General features: G+C 44.8%; 1 protein-coding gene across 1 annotated transcript in view; it reads left to right on the top strand.

Annotated features, from left to right (window-relative positions):
• The first annotated feature begins 4799 nt into the window (after positions 1-4799).
• The window catches only part of LOC147889712 (beta-galactosidase 9-like), a 146267-nt gene continuing 127150 nt past the window's right edge, over positions 4800-23916 (top strand). The window contains exons 1-9 of the mRNA XM_087391154.1: positions 4800-5531; positions 5661-5756; positions 5853-5965; positions 6105-6171; positions 6272-6364; positions 6563-6700; positions 6849-6934; positions 8428-8533; positions 18231-18318. Coding sequence (XP_087247280.1) covers positions 5316-5531; positions 5661-5756; positions 5853-5965; positions 6105-6171; positions 6272-6364; positions 6563-6700; positions 6849-6934; positions 8428-8533; positions 18231-18318 — 1003 coding nt within the window. The 5' untranslated portion in view covers positions 4800-5315. The remainder of the gene's footprint in view (positions 5532-5660; positions 5757-5852; positions 5966-6104; positions 6172-6271; positions 6365-6562; positions 6701-6848; positions 6935-8427; positions 8534-18230; positions 18319-23916) is intronic.

Raw genomic sequence — 23916 nt, 5'->3', positions numbered from 1 at the left:
TAGCCACCCCATAATTGTTTAAACAATCTTTTGCCATTGCTAGATACTATACTTTCTCAACCTTAGTCAAGTGAATGGGCAATGATTATTGTATTCACTCATCAGATTTCGGGAACTTATTGATAGAGAGTTCTTAAATTTTATTGATGGAGAGTCCAATACATTATGTGATTCACATTTACAAGTCTTGAAGAGGGTTTCTTCCATCAATTTAAAAGGATTTCTTTCCATCTAGTAGTGTGGGATTGAATAATAAAGCTCATGATCATTCAACATTTACAAGTCACATTTATAAGTTTTGAAGAGAGTTTCTTCCATCAATTAAAAAGGATTATTTTCCATATAGTAGTGTGGGATTGAATAATAAAGCTCATGATTGTTCAACATCTCGATAAACTTAAGTGGTTTTCTCTAGTTCCCTTCACTATTTATATAACAGGCTTGCTCTCTCTCTCTCTCTCTCTCTCTCTCTCTCTCTCTCTCTTCGATAACTAGGTACAAGATCAACTAGATTAGGCCTTATTTTAGGTATCCCTTCTAGTTGTACCTAGATTTCCATGAAGGATGACTATGGTTTTTTAAATGAAATCAAAACACTTAGCCATATTAAGCATCGAAAATTTTAATTACTTCTTAACAATGACACAAATGTATTTGCATACAATTACATGCCTAATCATTATAGGAATTAATATGGTACTCAAGCTACCATGGATTTTCAACCAAAATGCAAACACTTGGTTAACCATTGGCACATTGTAAGGTTTCTCCCAACCATTGCACAAAATTGCTTTGTACAATTAAGTACCTAGGCACTCATCATTATGCTAGCTCTCTCTTTTAAATCTGAGCATCAATTAGGCACAACACCTTTTAGATGCATGAGCTTTACGAGCATAAGATTGTTGAAAAAACCCTCTTAAATATAGTCTCTCGCTTTAGGCTATATAGAACTCAATTAGGTTCTTGAGAATATTCCAGTGTCTCCCTAATATGAATTCCCTTTGGCAAAGTTCAATGCCTCTAAACATTTTAATCTCTTCTTGCATCCTTTAGCTAGACATGTCCTATAACTCAAGGGATTCTTTGATGTCTCTCAATCACAAACCCTTATTAATTATGCCAAACCATCACATATCAACTCGTAGATGCTTAGTTTAAGTGTGGCATAAATTCAAGCATATTGGCTAAGTTTATCCTCTTAATGATAATTTAGCCGACCTCATCTTCAAATTGGGGTGGTCCTACTATGTTAATAGTGGTTTCACTCTAGTGCTTACTTGTCGACCATGATGCAACTCTTGTGCATTTCCATGCCTAAGCAACAATCATCATGTCGAATTTGACTAAATCATTGGGAGCCTTGCATTTCTACGCATTCCCTCAGCATGTTGTTGTATCTAGTGTCATGAATCTTTTGGGAAATGTTCATCATCTCCCAACTTCACATTCCCCAAAGCATTGAGATAATAAAAACATTGAAACAAAAATTTACAAAACTACCTTTGTGGGGATATTCACTTTGAGGAACCCTAACATTTTATTCAAGCTTGAGTTCACCACCCTTGTCATGGGTGCTTATGTTGGCATCATTGAAATGTCATCATAAAGATATCCTAAAAGAAGATGCCATTTTGCCCATTATCATCTTGGGCATGAAATCTTTCTTGATTTGAAGCCTTAGAGTCATCCTAACTAACCATATACTAGACAAGTAAACAGTTGCTACTGCTACAATGTGTTTCAAGTCAAGAACATGTGTATTCCAACCATGAGGTTTATCGCTCCGATGTTAACCCTATATGCTTCTTTTCCCTTCCATCCACCTCATTTCTTATTGCGCTCATTGTTATGCCCTATTTTTAGTTTTCTTTTGATGAAGCACACTCACTATGCATTTATTTTCCTAAAATAGCATTTGTCAATGGATAAGAATGTATGGAGCATTGAACATAAAATGCAAGCTCTAGATGGTGCATGAATGGCTTCTTTTCCCATGTGTATGTGGAGGCGGCTGAACATCATGTAATTAAGTATGGCAACCAACACTATTGGGTGCTATCATCTGCATCATTTAGAAGGGGGTTTTGATGAGTAGAAACGAAGACAAGGGCTGAATGGTAAACATCTTGATTTGTGGAAAATGAAGGGCGTGGTTCAACCAAACTAGTTTTTACTACTTAAGGCATAGACTTTAAAGGTTCTAGAAGGTAGGCATGGGTGAGTAGAGGTATGTTTTTAATTAAAAAAGGTAGAAAGAAGATCAGAATACCCAACACACCCAATTCTCTTTCTTTGAGTGGTAAAGCCATGGATGGACAAAGTTTCACCACCATAAGGGGCGGGCCAAAAGGGACAATTGCACATTAAGTGTGTGCACACCTCGTCATTCGTGGGGCCTATCCTACCATATTGGTAGATTGTTAGACGCGTGACCTATTTAGTTCAAATTATAAGGGCCTTTGTTTCAACCTTGTTTTTTGAGGAACCTACTTGTACCTTTTACGTGACATGTGTGAATCTTGAATCATGGGCTTATAAGTAAAGCCATTGTCCATGATTTAATATTGACTTCAAAATATTGATTTGTGTAAAAACTACAAAACCTGCATGCATGTGGCCACGCTCTATTTGGGCCTAACTCTCTTTATTCTTAGCAACTATAGGAGAGTGAGTAGGTCATTGGAGTAGTGTGAAGCCATCATCTGGTAAACTCCCCTTTGATCATCGAGACACAAAGGGGATGTGTACCCTTGATAGCCCATTGCCCTAGCCATTGAAACACGATATGTTTTTACATTTAAAAGCATGTGCACATACACACACACACACACATGTATTCTTTTGTCAGATTTTCACACACGATCAGGCTATGGAAATGACTGTCTATGATGCCTCTTTCTCTTACTCCGTCATCATTAATCTTAGCTATGTCTTCTTAACTACAATAACATACTTCTCTTTAAGGTTTGCTCTAGAGGTTGATTATGTTTATGACTCCCCCATCCCCTTTGGTACCTCATGACTAACATGATCTAGCTAGATAAGACCCTTGAGAATGGATATCTCCTAGCCTTGGATTTTCAGTTATCACTTGGCAAGCCATGTCCTATGGCACCAACTGGCCATATGTCCTTATGTTGTATTTTTCCTAGAGTATGGGGAATTATCAATCCATTGTAGCTACATCTAAAGTGTTAGCACCCTACCCTAGGTGTCGACTTCAAATGTTAAGATGGTATTTAAGACATTATTTTCATCCCTGGGGTTTTTTTTACCACCACTAGGTCCACTAAAGAGTCTAAAGAGACTATGGTAATATGGTTGTTACTCCAAAATTAATACGTTGCATGCTTATAGGGTCCCTATGTTGAACAAAGGACCTCTCATTTCTCTTGGTCCACCACTCACTTAATTATACCCTTAAGGGTACATGGCCTAGTCTTAGCGCTTATGAGAAAATTGGCTATAGCAGCCTTGGATACCTTTAAGAGGAGTAAAGGCTTGAATTCTTTAAAATACTTCAATCCTATTTGTAGCACTTATGAGGAAATTGAGTAGAGCAACATAGAGCCCAAAAAATCCATGAGCTCCCAAAAGGACATCCCTTGCCTTAGCTCTCTCATGGACCGCACTACCTCCTTCCATTTCCTTTTGCTTCATAGTGCATCCTCGAGTAATAAGCGCTTGGATTTCCCCCCCCACTTTCCTTCTCCTTCCTTCCTTCCCTTTGCTAATATCTATTCCCTTCCTTGGCGACTCGCTTCTCTCCTTCCTTCATTTCATCTCCCTTGTTCTCCCTCTCTAGGTTTCCCCCTCAAACTTCCCTTCTCAAAGGTATGGCTCAAGCCTTCTTCAAGGCCTTCATCCCTTGACATCTTCTTCATCCACTACCATGCCTTTCTCACAAGCCTACATTGCCTCTACCTCCTTGTCGTGTGAGCTCGTTGCTCTCGGGCTTCTCTTGGGCCTTTACTTCATCGTTTGCCTTAGTTGTCCCTCCCTCTTTCTTGCAAATCTGGCTACTTTGGAGCTTCTTGCATGCTGCCAATGGATTCCCTGCGGTCTACAACGCTATGACAACTCCAACCAAGTCCTTGAACTAGTAAATTCTATCCTATTACTGCGTACTATTATACTTGGGTTTCTAGCGATGATTCCTTCCTGAAGAATTCCCTTTTTCTAAAGATCCCCTGCAACTTTGCTAGGGACATGATCTAAGCATCACTCAAGCAACACCAATATAAAAACTATGATGTGGATACTTTCTATCATGACATGATGGCATCTTCATGATCCCTTGTGGCACGGGTAGCCAAAAGATATTCTTTCCAAAATTTATGATCTCTTGGTTGACTATTGGGTCGTATTCTTGATTGCGATAACAAGCAGTTGGGGTCTATGACACCTGTAGTCCCAAGTTAGAAGTTGTGTATTCTAACATCACCTTCTCTTGGATGGATGCATTTAATAGTTCCCGACATTGGAATATGCCTCAATGTAGCTGCCAAATGAGATCAAAGGAGCCAAATGGCAAGTGATGATTGGGTGGAGGAGCTCCAAAACGAGGGACCGAAGCTAAGCTAACCCTTAGAAGTGGTGAGTGAACTCAGAGATGTGGGGAAACCCAAGGTGGGGTAAAAAAGAGAGAGCACGTGGGGTATCACGTGAGGAGCACCTGGCAGTTAATCACCGATGTTGGGCGGTGCACAATTACGACAAAAACTCCCTTCAGAGTCATCAACTACTACACTCACTCTCGAGTCTGCACCCTTCTGTAGATACAACTCTGCCACTCTCTCATCATCACTTGGCCTGCTTCGCCCTTTTCTTGCCCGCCCAGCTTTGTAGATGCTTTGCATCCTCCCTGCCGCTTTGCTTGCTCCTTGCTTTCCTCGTAGCCTCCGCCTTTGTCAGTCTCTACACTTGTGGGTTGATGCGAATGTGTGTGAGAGAGAGAGAGAGAGAGAGAGAGAGAGAGAGAGTGCGGAAGCGACGCTCTTGTCGGCGAGAGCGCCCAACGATACACGAGACTGAGAATGTGAAGCGCAGCGAGAGAGACAGAGAGGGAGAGAGAGAGGGAGAGAGAGATTAAGATTGAGAGAGAGAGAGATCAGAGAGAGACATCGAGCGAGAGAGATTAAGATTGAGATTCGTGGGACGTGCTGAAATACACTCTTGGGCAGCTCGAACCGCGAAGAGAGAGCGTGCTTGGCGAGCGAGAGCGATAGCGAGCGAGCAAGAGAGAGAGAGAGAGAGAGAGAGAGAGAGAGAGAGTACGTCTCTGTGCTCCAGACCAGCACACCTCATCCCCCATGGCTCATCTTCATCTTGCCGGGCATAGCTGCCATAGAAGAAGCTCCGTCAGCCTCGCATCTATTCTTCTTTGCTTCTTGTTCCTCGGAGCTGGTTTCCATGATGGCCAAGTCGATGCCGTGAATGTCACATACGACTACAGATCGCTCATCATCGATGGAGAGCGTAGGATTCTCAATTCAGGGTCCATACATTATCCTCGCAGTACTCCCGAGGTTGTCATTCCACCCCCATTGGCTCACACCCATGCTTTTGCGACGTCTCTCGCTCTGTCTGCTCGTCCATGTTGTTCTCGATACGTTCGAAGCAGGCAACCCAATTCTTGAACTATTTTCTGCGTGTAGATGTGGCCGCAGTTGATACATAAAGCGAAGAAGGGTGGTTTGGACGTCGTGGAGACGTACGTTTTCTGGGACGAGCATGAGCCCGTCAAGGGGAAGGTTCTCTCTCTTTCATTGGGAAGCATAGCTCAACCATTTATTACATCAACATTGCGTCTGTTAATAACTTATGCGAGCTGAATTTTCTGAATGCAGTACGATTTCAAGGGAAGACGCGATCTTGTACGCTTTGTAAAGGTCGCCCAGCAAGCAGGCCTTTTCGTGAATCTCCGAATAGGCCCTTACATCTCCGCGGAATGGAACTTCGGGTTCGGTTCGATGCGCTCAAAACTTGGAATATTTTTTGAATCCAAATGGTAGCTCTTTGGCATTCGAACGACTGAATCGGGAGGAAATTCAACAATTGATGATGTCTTTTTGTTTTTTGTGATTGGACTGGCAATATAGAGGCTTGCCAGTGTGGCTGCACCTTGAACCTCACGTTGTGTTTCGCACAGACAACGTGCCTTTTAAGGTGTGTGCGCTGCTGTTTAATGGCAACTGTCTTTTATACGGTGTGAGAGTATTCGGCTCGTTTTTTGGGAGATAGCGAGCTGAAATAAGAGATGCAACAGGCAGCGATGTATCGATTCGTGAAGAAAATTGTAGACATGATGAAGTACGAGGGGCTTTTCGCATGGCAAGGTGGTCCGATCATTTTGGCACAGGTGTGATATTTGTTCCGGAAGAAAGAACGATGAATGATGGATGGGCGGTTTACCAAATTTTTGTGGTTATACTCGTGATCTTTCGCGGCAGCTATCAACTTGGGACGAATTACAACACGAATCCAAACATCTCCACGCATATGGTGGGTGCATGGTACGATGTAGAAGCGGATGAGACTGATAATAATTGGGCTGCAGATAGAGAACGAGTTTGGGACGTGGCCACTGGGGACTCCGGAGCATGCATACGCAATGTGGAGTGCAAAGACAGCGGTCTCATTGAACACTGGGGTGCCATGGATCATGTGTTTGCAGTTCGATGCTCCTCCTCCTGTGGTGAGCGAGCATTTTCCATAGCCTTCTTGTTGTTCTTCTTCATCTTCAGCACCACCTCGGGGACTATTTTCCATAGCCTTGTTTTCCTTCTTTATCATCACCAAGCGGAGAGTATTCTGACTGCGATGTGCTGCTCCTCAACATGCAGATCAACACCTTCAATTCCTACTATGCCGATGATTTCTACCCAAACAACAACCAACCCAAAATGTGGACCGAGGACTGGACTGGCTGGTGAGCACCCACCCCTCTTACTCTGAGTTCGCATCTTAAAGCTCCCTCAAAGCCCCTTGGGCGTGTTTGGTTCAAACAGCATGCGTAAATAGCGTCGCATCGCAAATCGCTTCAAAACCTGCAATCACTCTACCCGAAATGGGATCTTGAACCCGCTCTTTACCTGAATTCCTCAATCCTTTGTTTACACACTTAAGAAAAACAAGTTCAATGCTCATAATCATTCATAAGGCCTGCCTTAGATGTGGAGCATGGAAAAGAGGATGGAGAGTTGAGAGAGAGAAAGAGAGAGAGAGAGAGGGAGGGGACGAGAGAGAGAGAGTGTAAAGGAGGATTTTTAGGGGAAAGAGAGAGAGACGGGGGATTATGTGGAAGTTAAACTCTAGCTGCATGTGGAATATGTCCAAATATGGGAGATAATTTTTGGAAAATAAAAATCGTAATTTCAATTCTTGAAGATGAGTTTGATTACTAAGGCTACCTTTCAGGCAAAGCAGGGCAAATAAAGACAATTTGCATTAAGAAAATATTTATTAAGAATCGTAGTGTCCCAGAGTGGTACAACTACTACTCAGAACAAATACTGAGAAAAGCAGGAAAAGCTGCTCCACTGAAGAACATCTAATACACAAAAACTAAAAGGAATCATAAAACACTGGCTGGTCCGCTGAAAGATCTCACATGCTATGTGCATCCTGCAGAGAAAAAAGCAGGGAGGAACGGAAGAAATGGTAAACATTCACAGCAGAGTGTCCATAGAGCTGAGAGGTAGGGGCATGATATAGTGACCATAGTAACGACACCTTTCTTTACACACACACATATTTTCAAATGAAAATCACTATCCTTCATAAAAGTCATAGGTGAACTATAAAACACGTCAGCTGGCCCAGACGAAGGTCTCCAAGAAAGTGCGCATCTTGGAGTGATGCATAACTAGCGCGTACACACATACACCCTCCCTTCCCACCACCCCCTCTCTTTTTCTTTCTCCATCCATGTAAAACAACAAGACAGTGCCCATGATCATTCAGTCTCTCTGTAGCTTATTATTTTACACATGAATTTTGCTTGCTCAACAATGTGACAACATGTTCGTTATTTCCAACAAGCTAGACGGTTGATGTTAGAATTATATGTTAAAGACGTCAAATGGACTATTTGCAATACAATGTGGGATTGGAGAATGGAACACTCCATACGGACTAGAAAATGGATCAGCTTTCCAACTTTTTGGGATTGCACTACATACCCACTAGATGCTTAGTTTGCCCGGAAAGTTCGTTCAAACCAAAATTTAGGCAACATGAGCCACCCTTAAATGAAGGGCTTTGCTGTAAATGCGATAGAAGCTCATTGAATTCACGAGAGAGAGAGAGAAGAGGCGGGGGGAACTTGAAATAATAATAAAGTGTACTTTGAATATTAGCAGATGGAATCATCTTAAAATTTTTGTGGATTGACACCATTTCAAACATGTCGTCCGTGCGCAGGTTTCAGTCTTATGGAAAACCCACTCCCTACAGGCCCGTGGAGGACTTGGCGTATGCTGTGTTGCGATTCTTTCAAAAGAATGGAAGTTTTCAGAACTATTACATGGTGGGTCTAAATATTATTAGCAATGCATGTACTTTGCCAAAGACTCTGCAATTTTTAGCTCATTCAAGGCACAACGACGGAACTTCATAAAGAATGGTTCTTTGCTTGGTTCGTCTTAGTGCAACGGTGACATGGTGATCTGGAAGGCGTAAGCAAGCAGTGACATTGGTTTGGCATCTGACCCCTCACGAAGGCTAATAAGGGGGAGAGGACGTGTCCAAATGCACTCTGTCGCTGGGATGATTTGGAGAGTTAAGCAGACATCGTATTGCACGATAGAGTTTATAGGAACGAGGCTTATTGTCCATGATTTTGGAGAGTTAAGACACATTATTTTGCACGATAGTGTATACAGGAACTGGGCCTATTGTCCGCTCTCAGCCCAAGTTTTGATTGTGTAATGAGACGACACATACCAATCTTGCAGCAGGTGCCGGGGTGAATGTGATGTACAGCCTTGAAGATCAAGCCAATATAATTTGCATCTTGCTAGCATCGATTCTATTCTTGTGCAAGGGATTTGTACAATTCTTAACAAACCTAGTATCGTGGCCTTCCCTATTCTTGACATTTCCAACTCTTTTAAGATTTGGAAGAGCCCAATGCATCTGCTTTGGTTGAAACTTGGCACACAATGGGGATAGGCGTACGTTGGACTTGTGGCGTGAAACAGAGAGAAAGAAAGAAGAAAGTTATATTAAACTCTTCCAAAGACCAAAGGGTCAATGAGACTGAAAAAACCAGGGGCCATTAAGTGAGCTGAATGGGCAGCCACTAAGTGAGCTGAATGTGAACCCATTGGGAGAAAGATAGACCTGCAATGTGGTATCACTGTTGACTGGCCTTTGTATAGTGTTTGAGGAACAGGTCCATTGGGCCCTTGAGAATGGATAGGAGGGTCCCAACTGACAGAGGCTTTGGCGGGGATCGGCGTTGCAGAGCGATATAAAAACTCGTGATGGAGGTTGATATCGATCAAGCTATGTGGTCAGCTGTGGTCTCCTTGCTTGTATCTAGATCTCTGTTAGACAAGTGCCATGTTATCCCGCCTTAGCCCTGTGAACATGATGAAAGATCCCCAAGCCTCATCCATACATTGATGTGTTGGCGGGCTTGTTGCATCTCTCACCCCGGGTCTCAATTTGCGTTGTCACATTGGGGACTTCTTGTCCACGCTATTTGACTTTAAAAAAATAGTAATCATCCCCTCAGTGGAGTTTGGTTGGCCTTATGACCTCATCTTTGTGTCATGAGTAGCTGGTCTCTGTGTCGTACATCCTGGTGACTGAAGATCGCTAATTATCTTTGATTTGGGTGAACCAAGAGGCCTATCTTTGAAAAGACAATTGTGGTGGCCTCAGATCTCATGGTACATGGGAATCGCTCCTCTGACTCAATTTCCTATTGATTGCATAGTGCAGATGCGGCCATCTCTCGGTATGCTCTCAGCCCCTCCAGTTGTTGGAAAGGTCACCTCCCCATCTATAAGCCCCCATATGAGGAGAGCATGGGGGAGGTAGACCAGGGGATATTGGGGCTGCCACATGGGCAGCACATGAGCTGCCATGTGGGCAGCGCACAGCAAAAGGTAGAGGCTGCCACATGGGCAGCACACAGGCTGCCATGTGGGCAGCTATCCAGATAGGGCCAATGGGCTAACAAGAAGAGTACCTGGCAAGTCGTGGAGCTCCTGATGGTGAAAGCAGTACGGAGCAGACACGTGGACATCAGGGACCTGCAGCAGCCTGATTGCTCAGCGATTTCCAGCAAGGACAGTACGGGGCTGGTATAGGCCTGGCAGGAGGCAAGGATGCTGCAGCAGAGAGGCGCAACCATGGCGCTGCAAACAGGGCAGGCTGGAGCCTGCAGGAAGGCCCGCAATAGGGTGCATATGACTTGGGCCAGTGGCGCAGTGCCACATGGCCAGGCAGGTACAGATGAGCCAGCAAGGAGGGCCCTTGTAGGCTGGTTGGGCTGAGCCAACCAGGTCGGTTTGCTAGCCACCCTAGCAAACCAGCCAGTGGGCCCATTTAGGGCTAGGTGGTCGGTTGGTTCAAGGGGGCCTTGTGCCCTATATAAAGGGGCCCTTTGCTGCTCCATAAATCATCTTCTGGAGCAGCACTTCAGGGAGCAGGAAGGAGCAGCAGAGCAGCATCAGTTGGGCCTGTGACCAGGAGGTGAACTGGCCTGAGGAGCTGCAGACTTAGCTCACAGAAGGCTGCCTACCTAGGCTAACACACAGGGCAGCAAGGTTGAGAAGATCATTCTGGACGAAAAGTCTACAGACGTTCGAGGTGGAGCACTCGGGCTCAAGTCTAGAGATAGCCAGCAGATAGGAGTAGTACCTTGTGGTAAGATGAGAGGACCACACCATTGGTGGGACTCTGGATCTATCTCTTTTGTATTGTATCCATAGCTTCGGACTGAAATATATTATTTTGGTGGTTTCTCTATCTGGCTGGTTCATTGTCTATTGATGAGTCTGCACATCTATTCTATGCACATAAGTTTAAGAAGTTTGTGATTCCACACCCCACACCACACTGTGTGAGCTCTTGGGCAATTCTATCAGTCTTCCGTGTAATAACCCTCTGTTGGGTGATTTCTAACACCAGTCTCAACCCGTTATTGGTGGGAAGGAGCACAAATTGCCCGAGCAAGATCCTCACCAAGTGGGGGAGGTGGATTTATGTGGGTCCATGAAGCCCTCTTCTTATATGTATAGGTAGTGCTTGAAAGATCATAGTGGTAGGCAGAGAAGCAAGCTAACACCAGGAATGGAAAGGAAAGATAACAAGCATAATGGAAATGAAATGGAAAGAAAATGAAAGCAATGGACAAGTACTCACATGATACCAAAAGAGCCTGATGTTGACTGATGTAATAGACAATAGACAAGTACAACACTATATAGTGTGCCACTAGACTCTAGAAAGTCACAATGTCTATGGGATATCTCCCAATATGACATGTGGCATGTCTAGGACTCACTAGACTATAAAACCACACCTAGACTACCTAGAACACTCATTTTAGACTCACTTTGGCTTCATATTCCAACACCCTCTCATGAAGGCAAGGTGAGAGACTACTAGAATGGAACCAAGAACAGAACATGATAATGACGGCCATCAAAACTGTGCATGCCGGTCTAAAACTAGACATGGTTCCCACACAATCTCAGAGGCAAGTGAGCATCGCCTCAGAGGCTAGTGAGCATAACATAGAAATCTCATCTAGCATGGCTCAGAGGCTCATCATGCATGGATGCATGACCAACTCATAGGTCTAGGAGACTAATGCACCAACATCCTGGAACTCTCAAGCCAAGCCTGATAAACAAATAGACCTATCAAAGCCAATACATTTGGCTCCCACAGTACATCCCCCCTTGGCTTCATAACAGGACATGTTAGGAAGCCATACACCAAAATAGGAAAACCAATACATCTTTTTAGGAGGACTATCCAAGGCAGAGGACCTTTAGATTCAATGAAAACCAAACACTCAATACATATCATTTTAGGGGAACTACCCAGGGTAGAGGACCCCAAAATACATCAAGCTGTAGGAATAATAAGAATAGATCTCTTAGAAGTAAGAGATGTTCTCCAAGTAGCTAATGCACATGTGTGCACATCCTTGCTAGTCGATGACGATGTCAATGAAGCGCTAGGCAGGAATGTCCCAAAAGATGTGTTGTTGAAGTCCATGGGGTAGCTAAATGGAGCACTCACATAGTGACTCTCAAAATGGCTAAGGGAGAGTCACCGATATCGAAGTAGAGTCCGGAGGTGTCACAAGCACTTCGAGGAGCCAATCGATGTGTACACGGGCACCACGAGCACTCGGAGAGGTGATAGAAGAAGTCAGGAGTTAACCGGGACTCACATCAAGCTCGAAGCAATGCACCAATCAGAGAAGTCCCTATAGTATAGTGTGTCGAAGTAGTGTCGGAGTACCTGGGACTCACATCAAGCTCGAAGCAATGGACCAATTGGAGAAGTCACTATAGTGTAGTGTGTCGAAGTAGTGTTAATGCAATAGTAGAAGTGGAGATTCACCTTGGGTACGGATAGAATACGGGCAGCAGCTCCAAGAGAATGTTGGCCAAAAGGAGCAAATGGTGGGTTGGAGCAGAGGTCAATGATGAAGAGGATGGGAAGCTCCATGTTAAGCTGAATGCATCATGCTTGGGCTGTCAAATCATTGAGCTCCAGAACAAAATCCGCGTGCAAAAATAAATTTCGTCACTTCTTGCAAGGGCTATAACTTTTCACAGAAAACTCGGATTGCAATGATGTAAGAACGAAATTTGTAGTACTCAAGGTCCTCTACAACTTTGATGAAGACACAAACCGTGATTCTACATCTAGATCCGGATAGAAGCATCACATCGTCCGCAGGTCATAGAAAGATGTAGTTGAAGGAAGGAGAAGAGAGGTGGCAAATCATGGCGTGGAGAAGAGTGCTCAAGGAAGGAGAGAAGAGGGCAGCCTTCCAAGGAGGAGGAGGTAGTGTAGCTTCATTGGCCTCCTCCCTCACCTCAACCTCTTGGAAGGGAAAGGGAAAGAAAGAGCAGGGCTAGGAACATGGCTTTGATACCACATGAAAGATCGTAGTGGTAGGGAGAGAAGCAAGCTAACTAGGAATGGAAAGGAAAGATAACGAGCATAATGGAAATGAAATGGAAAGAAAATGAAAGCAATGGACAAGTACTCACATGATACCAAAAGAGCCTGATGCTGACTGATGTAATAGACAACAAACAAGTACAACACTATATAGTGTGCCACTAGACTCTAGAAAGTCACAATGTCTATGGGATATCTCCCAATATGACACGTGGCATGTCTAGGACTCACTAGACTATAAAACCACACCTAGACTACCTAAAAGACTCATTTTAGACTCACTTTGGCTTCATATTCCAACAGTGCTCTCTGTAGAAGCTAGGCTTCATAGGAACCATGTCTTGTATGTGTAGTTGTATTGGATGCTCCTGAAAGACCTAGTTAATTTATGTCTTCAAAAGACCGAAGACTCAATGACACTGGATAAAAATTAGATAAAATAGAAGCTAAGGGGTGGGGCTACTTAAGCAGGCATATACACCTAAGGCTGACGTCTCAAATGGGAATATCAATAGAGAGGAGAAGACACAAAACACTATCCATACGAGAACCAAAACCAAAAGACCAAAGGAGAGAGAGAGAGAGAGAGAGAGAGAATAATGCCATACTATTTTATTAGTCATAGGATCTTTTGGACAAAATGTTAGAAATCAACCAAACAGAGGGTACACACAGCGGAAGATTGATAGTATAGCCCAAGAGCTCACACAGTGGTGGTGTGGGTGGAAGCACAAACTTCCTTACTTAATGTGCTTCACATATATGTGCAGCTCAGCAAATAGACAATGCTCAAGAGAGATATAGGACCAACAAAATATTTCCGTCCAATGAACACAATACAACATAGGGCCAACGTCCCACCAAATCATGGTCCTTTATTCTCACAAAAAGGTGCTGTCTTACTCCGAGACACTCCTAGATCCTTGAGTCTGCGTGCTCCTTGATGAGTGACAGACTTTAGTCTTCGTGTCTGATCGCCAGCACCTTGCTGCCCTGAGTGTCAGCCTACGTGTGCAGCCCTTCTTCAAGCTCTTTGTCTGCAGTACACAGCCTGCTTGGACCTCCAGAATGTACATTAAACCCTAAACCCCCCTTTCCTCTCCTCATTTGGAGGCTTATAGATGGGGAGGTGACCTTTCCAACACCCCTCTCACCAACACATCTTAGCCCAATGCCAACTCATCGATGAAGTTGCTCCAGCAGCTCCCATGATGAAGCCCAACAACCCAGTATCAATTCTGGAATCCTGGCTTTTCAACCAGTGGCTCTTGCTCCTTCAGGTCCCGTTTTGCACAAGCAAACCATCCTGGTACACAGGTCCATCCAAGGTAGTACCAGATGGCACCACCACCTTGAGCCACATTTCTGCCTTCGAGCTCGAACAATCCAGATGTGATCATCTTCTAGATGCCCGTCTCATAATGAGTGAACAGCTTGGAATCTTCCAAGTGCCATCTTCTCAGGGTTTGTTTCAACTCGTCCTCCCTCTGGCAAGGTCCGCAACAAAAGAACCATCTCAAGAAATGAAATCCCAAGAATATCTCCAGATAACCTGTGGACCATGAACTCTCACTGAGTTCTCAAGTGAGTAATCTTCTCGCTTCATTACACCTTGTCCATAATCACCTTTCAACAATATGCTCCAAGATTTGAAAAAGCACCCACACTTCCCCTTCTGCCTTCCAGGAAGACACATGTCTTTCAATCTAGCATTTCCTGAGACACACGAAGAGCAGATTCTCCCCATAGAAAGTTAGAAAAGGCTCAAATTAATTTTACAAAGTACATACCAGAACATCATCTTGCATGTGTGCTTGCTCTCATGCACCTCATGGAGGCATATATGAATGACGCATGTAGTCTTGTAATGCCCCCTTTTGACTTACAGCTTGAAACCCTAGGGCCTTCCATGGAATCCACCCTCATGTTAGTATTAACAACCAAGCACTTGGAAGAGGTCCAAGCACGCCTTGTTGTCCTTCATCTTCACAAAGGTCTTTGACTTCTCGTCTGCCCGCATCTCAATATCAGACGTCTGCACTGTGACTTCTAGGTCTGCATATTGGACCTCAGTAACACATGGAGATATCACCAAGAATAGTTTTCTGACTACCACATTAGCCAAAGCTTTTGACTCACCATCTGAATTTGAGCCAGACTCCTTTTTGTTCTTTTGATTTGCCGCCGCCTTTCTGCAATCTTTTGCAAAATGGCTTGGGTGATCACAATAGAAGTACTTCTTCTTCTGCTTCTTTTCTTATTGGAAGTGTCCTCTTCATCTCCAGAGTCATCCTTGTTGGCCTTGTCACCGCTAGGCTTGCCCTGTCCTTTACCGGCTTTGTCCTTTGCCAACAACGCCTTGTCGTCGTTTGTATTTGTTCCCGAGCCTCTTCCTGTAGCAAGAAGGGGTCCGAATCCTCAAAGGTTAGAGGTTTGTTCTCTCTCCTGCTGTCACAGTCATAATGAAGCTTTTGAAACTCTGTGTTAGCATCCCAAGTACTAGTAAGGCAAACTTGCTTGATTCTACCTTCTGACCAACTGATGCTAGTTGATCTCTCACCACCTTGACTTTCGTCAAGTGGTCATGAACCGAATCTTTCTCATCCATATCCATGTTGTAGAGTAAACGTTGAAGAGTCAAGATCCGGGATGCATTATCTGTTTCATACAGATCCTTCAGAATAGTCCACACCTCTACTGACGTGTTTGTTATTTGGATATCAGGAATCACCGAGCTCGTTGTTGTTCCTATGATCAAGGCCAGTGCGTGGACATGTCTATCCTCCCACGTTTCGAGTTCATCTATATCACTGGTGCAAGTATCCTCCCCTTGTTGTCCAACACATCCTCCGGCTTTGCCTCCATTCCTGTTGTAATCTTTCATAATTTTTGAGCCACTAAATCACTCGGTTCTTCACCTTTCAAATAAGATAATTGGTCTCACTAGCTTTCTTGACTCGCCAAAGTTAGGGTTAGTGAAAGAAGGAACTCGATGAGAGGAGGAAAGAAGAGCAGTAGCTGAAGAGGCTTTTGAAATCGACATCTCTGCTGCTATACCAGACATAATACCACCATTTGTAGACAAGAACTCTTTACATGCCTGATTGAACCTTCTTGCAAAGGCACAATCCTCTAGTCGTGAAACTCGATTCCCTAGAGCCTTGAATCAATGTCACATGATTTGCATCCGTCTGCTTATACTTCTTGATGTAGTCTAGATATGCGATGGGTTTGGAACGACACATCTGTTTGTAGTCTCTCATTGGTGCAACTTAGTAAGGATGATTCATGTAGATGAATCTCTTCCTGCAGAGAATACATGAGAGCATCACGACCTGTACGCTTTTGAATTCGATCCATTCAGTGTTTGTGAGGTGTAGTTCCAAAATGCCTTTGCTTATAGTGTTTCTACTTTCAGTAGGGAGTCAAAGAGAAGAGATTTTGTGTTGACGTGCTGAAATTGGGCCTAGAAGCAATGTCTTTGCTTCCTAGAGAGTGGCGTATATCCTCTTGCAATCGTGCTTGGGTTTCTGGTTTCATACTAAATCGCAGTCGTGTGGAGATGCATCCTAAGTACACATATGCCATGACAATCTCGACCATGCTCTACCTCAATGCGAATGGTGCATGATGAAAATGGGCTGCGTTAGTGTTGAAGGTCATAATTTTGCTCTTATCAAGCCTGACCTTCATGTCTTTGCTGTCACAAAGTATTTAGAGAGCAAGTGCACCTACGGACCCTGGCCTATGTGAGATTAGTACGTCTTCAGCGTATAGCAAAATGGATACTAGGGTCTCTGCAGCAAGAGCTGAGCCTCTGCCTCCTAATGTAAGCCTTTATAGAAGGCCTCATTGAAGTGGTCAATTACATTGTGAAAGAAATCTCTACGAAGCTTTCTATATCATGAGTATTTGTTGAGCTAGCCTGAGTATTTTGCTGTGGTGCTCCAAGGCTTCCTATAGGTAGGTCCCAAGCTTTTGGGCTGGCCGTTAAGTAGGTTTTTCAGGTTACCTCTGCTGCCACTATGATTTTCTCTGATTTGCGCATATGCTCAACATTTCTTGAGAACGTTTTGCTCATCTTCTACTGCTCCTACAGGGAATATTGAGCATATCCTTTCCTCTCTTGGGATCTTGGGTCGTGCTAGCCTGCCTCTCTTCACCACTAGATCATGTGAGCTGGTTCTTATTTTCCAGCTTTTTAAACATTGAGATATTCTTCCCAAAGATCTTTCTGTATTTCATACGTGTCATCGGGTCAATTTCTTGGTTGTAAAGCTGCATTTTTGTTCCCGAGTCTAGCCATAATTTTTGTAGCATCTTTTGTGTTACTAGGTCTCCGATTTCACTTAAATCTTCTGATATATCAGCAGTCTTTATGCCCCATAGCTCCATCCATTTCTCTCCTAATCTATACCTGCACATGGTCGTTGTAGCCTCCATGGCTTTGTGTGGTGTCGGATTTGCATCCATCTTCCCAAGTTTGTTGAGGTATCCCATGAATTGGCATAAAGCTTCTCCCTCCAATGGTATCATACCGCGGTCTCAGCCAGTAAGATTGGATAAAGTTTCTGTGCCTTGACTCGTAGCTCTCCTATGAGAAATATGGATGGTGTGGAAAGCCGCATGTAGAGGTAATGCTCCAAACTTGTGTTTGTGCCTTGACTCGTAGCTCTCCTATGAAAAATATGGATGGTGTGGAAAGCCGCATGTAGAAGTGATGCTACAAACTTGCATATATTATCTCATATGGAGTTGTTGTTATGTTGATATTCCAGAAAGCATCACGACCTATACTCAATCTACTTGCTCCATTCTATGTCCTTGTGGACGTAGGCACCCAAACGTTAAGCCTCATATGTAGCAGGTAGTTTGATCTATGAGTGAAAAAACAGTAATTTTGTTTATGCAGCTTCAAAGTGTGCTTGATGTTCTCATTTCGGAAGGGAGGCGTACTCCTGGGTTTTGTATGTGTGTGTGTGTGAGAGAGAGAGAGAGAGAGAGAGAGAGAGAGAGAGAGAGAGAGAGAGACAGAGATGAAGATTAAATTTTTAAATGTGTAGTACCATGGAGGAACAAATTTTGGCCGTACAGCTGGGGGCCCTTTCATTACAACTAGTTATGACTATGATGCACCGCTTGATGAATATGGTATGTATTTGATGCCTCAATGTATTCTTTCTTGTTCTATTTGAAAGGTGCATGACTTGTGGTGATGTGTTTCTCTTTAGGATGAGGGAGCTTGATGCAGTGTTTATATTTACTTTTGATGAGGATGGATTTTTGGTACTTTTGCATGACGTGGCCAAATCTATTCTTGATTGTTGTGCTAAAACTGAAATTTTTCTCTCAAGATGCCTATCATGCTATATTTTTAGTGTGCATTATTTATATGCATGGAGATAAATTCTTCTTGTACTGCTCTTATATATCTTGTGAGTTGACGCCAACAATTTGTTTTTTTCATTCGCTTCAGCTGAATGAGACTTGAGAGGACCTACAAATTAGCAAGTAAGTCATTAACGCCAAGAAAGTTAAAATAAGCTCATAACAAAACATGTCCACACTCCCTTAAAAAATGGTTGCAATGACATAATACGTTCTTTGGAAATTATACCTTCCTACTTATGGCTTCAATCACACACCACATCAAGGTTCATGAGGGCCGATGATCTACCTATATTGGGACCTCATATTTATCCTCTATGCATTAATCTTATATTAATTTCGGATAGGTTTTGTCTTAAGGTATGCATTTGGGTTGTCTGTACTAGTGAGGATCTAAGACTCTATTGCCTTTCATGTAGTGAGACTAAGGTGATTGGTTGTCTTGATAATGTTTGTACCATTGATCAGCTGTGCATGGATACCTTTGTTGGAAAGTAGAGGATAGAATCACTCACTCCTCACACTCCTGATTGCAGCTCAAACAACACTCAAAGAGAATGGGAGAGAAAGATAGCAAAACTCAGATATATATTCTTTCACAGATGTGGGCAGACAAAAGCTCAAAGATGAGCATACAACCAGCCAAGAGATGCTGGACCAAATCCTGAGTCTACTCCTCTCCCTGCTCGCTTGCCGGTGCAAGGCTTGTTGTGCAGGTGATGAGAAATGAAGGGGGAGTGGGGGGCTTTTTATAGGAGGGCCTGGAGCCCTCAAACTAGCCGACCTGGCCAGTCGGCTTCAGCCAACTGTACCGACCAGGTCAGGGCCCCTTTTGGGGCTGAATGTGGGCCGACTACACCAGGCTGGTCTGGCCTATAAATAGGCCCCCTTTGTGGGCCTTTTGGGCTGCTGATGCCAGGCCCCCAAGTGTACTGCATGCTGCTCCAGCCTCTCCCATGTCTGCTGGCACAATTCCACGCAGGGTGCTGCCTCCTGAAAGTCAGGTACTCTCAGCCCCATCCCTCTATAGTCTCCTGCCCCCTTGTTCCCTCCAATCGGGGGCTCACAGGTGGGGCAGTGACATTTCTAACATGGAAAGATGGTGGCCCAAGGAGTCGAGGAGCATGGTATTCCAGAACCGGTTCCCAAGGTGACTCCAACAAAGCCACGTCTAGTAGAGAAGAAGCTACCTCAGTGGTATTTGAATCATCGATCTCTCCTTTCTCTTTTGCTACAGATTTTCTATCTGATTCATCACTTATGTTATCATCACCGGAGGCGACACACACAGGTCCATAAAGACTTTTGGTTAGGGTCATGTATGTTTCAACCCTAGGGGCTGAACCATACTCCAATCATACTTCCATACTCGTATGACGTATGCGTATGGTAACGTATGGAAAAATCTATGACAAGAAATATCCCTTCCTGGGATTTATAGGTGCACAACACAAAATCCCTTCCGGGATATAGATGCAAGCTGCCCATTGCTAAAAAAAATATGCCAATCAAAAGCTCAAAATGCAACTGCCCAAAAGCATAAGCCCAACTGAAATTCTGCCAAATTTGCCTGCAAAACACTTGCAAAGTGTCCAAAAGCCTCAAATCTTGCAAAATTGGTGTCCAAGACCAAAAGCCTCAATTTGCTGGATGAAATTGGACTGAAATTGGGGCAAATACAAGAAAAGCCCCAAAATTTTCAAAATGCCCAATGCTCAAGTCTGCTTCCAAAAATTTCTTGAAACCAAGCCAGACACCAGCTGAATCCCAAATGCACTTGCGGGCAGCAACAGTACGAACACCACATGGCAAATATATGGAGCTGTCAAATGTGCAGGTTGTACAGACGGAAGGTATAGCAGGTCTGTATGGCAGTACGGGAAGAAGCAGGAGCTCATGTGTACGGATGTACGGAGGGTTGCAGGAGTGCATGTGTATGAGATGTATGGCGGGTTGCAAGAGTGCAGGTGTACGGATGTAACGGCGGGGTGCAGGAGGGCAGGTGCCAGCGTGCAACTGTACAGACGTGGCTATAGCTGCTGTATGGCTATCTGTGTACGGAGATGCAGGTACAGAGCAGCATGTACGGGTGACAGAGCAGGTACGGCCTATAGACAATACGGAATTCCATGCAGTCTGTATGGAATGTACAGGCAGAATGGCTTCTTGCAAGTACGACGGGTGGTACGGAATGCCTCGCGACCAATGCGAGCTGGAGCTGAGTTGAATGAAAGGCTGCAGTTGAGCTGATGCAGGAGCTTGCAGGACAGCACACGGGCTCTGATACCAAATGTGAGAGAAAAGAGAGCAAGAGCACACCACACTGTATTGGAAAAGATAAGGAAAAAGATACAAGACTAAGGTTTTCTCTTAGTGCCAAATTTGCCTGCAAAACACTTGCAAAGTGTCCAAAAGCCTCAAATGTTGCAAAATTGGTGTCCAAGACCAAAAGCCCCAATTTGCTAGGTGAAATTGGGCTGAAATTGGGGCAAATAGAAGAAAAGCCCCAAAATTTTTAAAATGCCCAATGCCTAAATCTGCTTCCAAAATTTTCTTGAAACCAAGCCAGACACTGGCTGAATCCCAAATGCTCTTATGGGCAGCAACAGTACGGACACCACGTGGCAAACATACGGAGCTGTCAAATGTGCAGGTTGTACGGATGGAAGGTATAGCAGGCCTGTACGGCAGTATGGGAAGCTGGAGCTCATGTGTATGGATGTATGGAGGGTTGCAAGAGCAGAGAACAAGGAATATTTGTATTGCTTGAATATCTGTAGGGTGGATGTGATGTCATCCATACAATTGGGCCTCTCTTATATAGACAGTGAAGAGTCACACATGAAAAGGTGTGTACTCCAAAGGGTATGTGCATGAAGAGGTGTGTACCCCTTGTGAAGGGTGTGACCCTTGATGAGAGGGTACATTACAATAGGAATGTGTCTTCATTAGAATGTCTCTTGTGAAGGGTTATGCCTCATTAGGAAGTGTCCCATCGAAAGGGCAAGTGTCCCGTCGAAAGGGCATACCCTTCCACAAGTGTCCATTCATCAAACCATCCATAAGTCTAGAAAAAGAAAGGAATACGCCACAGATCGTGACACATAGCATCTTCCAACTCATAGAATGCCGATTGTTTGTTCCTTGTCCTTACATTAAAATCTCCCACTAGCATGATGTCCCCCATGTGTGCATAGCTCATAATGTCCTCATGCATAGGAGCATATGGTGGTCCATCACGTGACGCAAAACCAGAATATACAGGTGGGAAATAACATACCACTATGTACCAGTCCCTCGGTCTACCAGTCTCAACCCTGACCCACACATCTCTCGCCTTTGCATCTCCATGTACCACACATGTACAGCATCCTTGAGGCCCTCCCAAAATAAGATCCCTATGCCACTTGATCCTCTGGTGCCTCCTAGTGTCCTGGCTGGGATCGGTACACCGTCTCCCATCTGTAGCCCTGCACATCTGGTAACGTACTCCCCTTGCATTGGTGAGTCTCTATGTACATAGCAATGTCCCTTCGCCCTTCGCCTAACCTGTCTCTTTTCTGTTCCTTAGCACATTTCTAAATATAGTAAATCTAGGATTTCTTACACTATGTTCAAAGAGATCTCCTTGGAGGATGTAGGCCTTCAAAGATCAGCCTAGGATAGTGAGGTGAGAACACATGGCACATACCTATTGCATATGGGAAGCTCACATGGCTTAGTGATATTCTTTGTCTTGCCATGATGGCTGGGGACAAATGCTTTCACATGTTGGAATCACAAAGGAGGGGCATTTTTTTTTTTTGCGCAAAAAGTAGTGCTAGTTATATTACTTGAAAGCGAGAGTACAAGAAGGCCTGAAGGCCAGCGGGCTGTAATCACAAAACGGATTCAGCCCGAGAAGTCAAAAAGCTAAATACAAGCCTCCTAGGGCATAATCATCGGAGAGTGGACAAACAGCCATGGTGGAGGGGCGTAATGCCACTGAAGACTCTGAGTGGAGTGCTGGAAGAATAACTCCCGTGGTCCCAGTCGCGAAGGAAACATCGTCTCTTTTCCTTCCCTGCCCGAGACTCTCCTTGAATCTGATCCCATTGACCCTTGAGCGTGTGAATGATCGTGCTCCAGATATCTGCGAGGGTCTGGGTGGTAGAAGTCTGAGCTCCTACAGTCTGCGTGCATCTGGAAGTCCAGATATGCCAGCCTGTGATGCTCCCTTTGATCTCCCAAACTGGGTGCCGAGGCGTCGCTCCTGCATCTGTCTCTGTCAAATGCCACGGGAAGCTGTCCATGTATGCCCAAGTGGCCTGCGTGATGAAAAAGACGGGATCCTGTCTAGAGAACTCATAGGCCAAGTGATGTCCCGGCTCAGTGCTGCACCAACAAACGGCTCCCCAAGTGATCGGTCCTAGCTCGGGTGTAGCCCTAGCTAAGATCCCCATGATTCCCTTCCAAACCGTCTGCGCGTGCGAGCAGCTCCAAAGGCAATGCTTCAGGGACTCCTCCTCCTGAAGACACATCTCTCTCAGCCAGCTACCAACTGGAAGCCCCTTGTGTGCCACCATCCAAAGGAAGTAGGAGATCTTCCTCGGACGCCAACTAGCCCAAAGAGTCTTCCAGAAGGTGCGAAGAAAGACCAAGGATATCCCCTGGGCATACCACCTATGTGCCTGTGTGGGTAGCACACGCTGGAGAGCCCCAAGAGCACGCCGGCCCGTGCGTGCACTGTAAGAAAAGAAGGGGGTAGGGTTCTCTGAGGTCTCCGACGGTGGCCAAAGCCACTCCCCTGGGTCCCACTCCACCTCTGACAAGGAACGGCCCTCCCATATCCAGAGTCTCCAATCCTGGTCCTGTATAATCAGGGGGTCTATATGCCAAGTCTTCCCTTGCAGCCCTACAATGCGAAGGCGCTGCCAGGGAAGCTGGGGGTCGATCACGGCCTCTCTGCTCTGTAGGCGACTGTCATCAGTGATGGAGAAGAAATGTACCGAAGAATCCGAGAAGAGGCCTGCCACCACCAAAGGAATGCCTCGTGGAGTGAACTGTCCTAGCCACCTCTCATCTCCCGGGAAGAGCTGTCCGGTGCCTACGGGAATCCTCCAACATGCAGGGATGGCAGCATCAATCTCCGCTCGCCGAGCCTGGATCCCACGTGCCGTACCTACTGCTGCTGCCAGCTCGCTTGGGCTCATCCTACTGTAGACGTCCCTCCAAACCCGGAACGAGCGTGCGGGCCCATGCGCCCAGAGCGCCCAAGGGATATGGGATCTCTCTCCAAGTTGACGACCTGTATCATCTGTCACCCGGCTGCTCTAGATCAAGGGCTATCTGTCTGTCTCCTCTCGGCAGCTAGGGGGAACC

Source organism: Dipteris shenzhenensis, chromosome 20 (genome assembly GCF_047967505.1).
Source record: "Dipteris shenzhenensis isolate YYH24624 ecotype China chromosome 20, Dip_SZ_1.0, whole genome shotgun sequence".
NCBI lineage: Eukaryota > Viridiplantae > Streptophyta > Polypodiopsida > Gleicheniales > Dipteridaceae > Dipteris > Dipteris shenzhenensis.
Note: the sequence above shows the minus strand (reverse complement) of the source record. Positions and strands in the feature narration are given on the sequence as shown.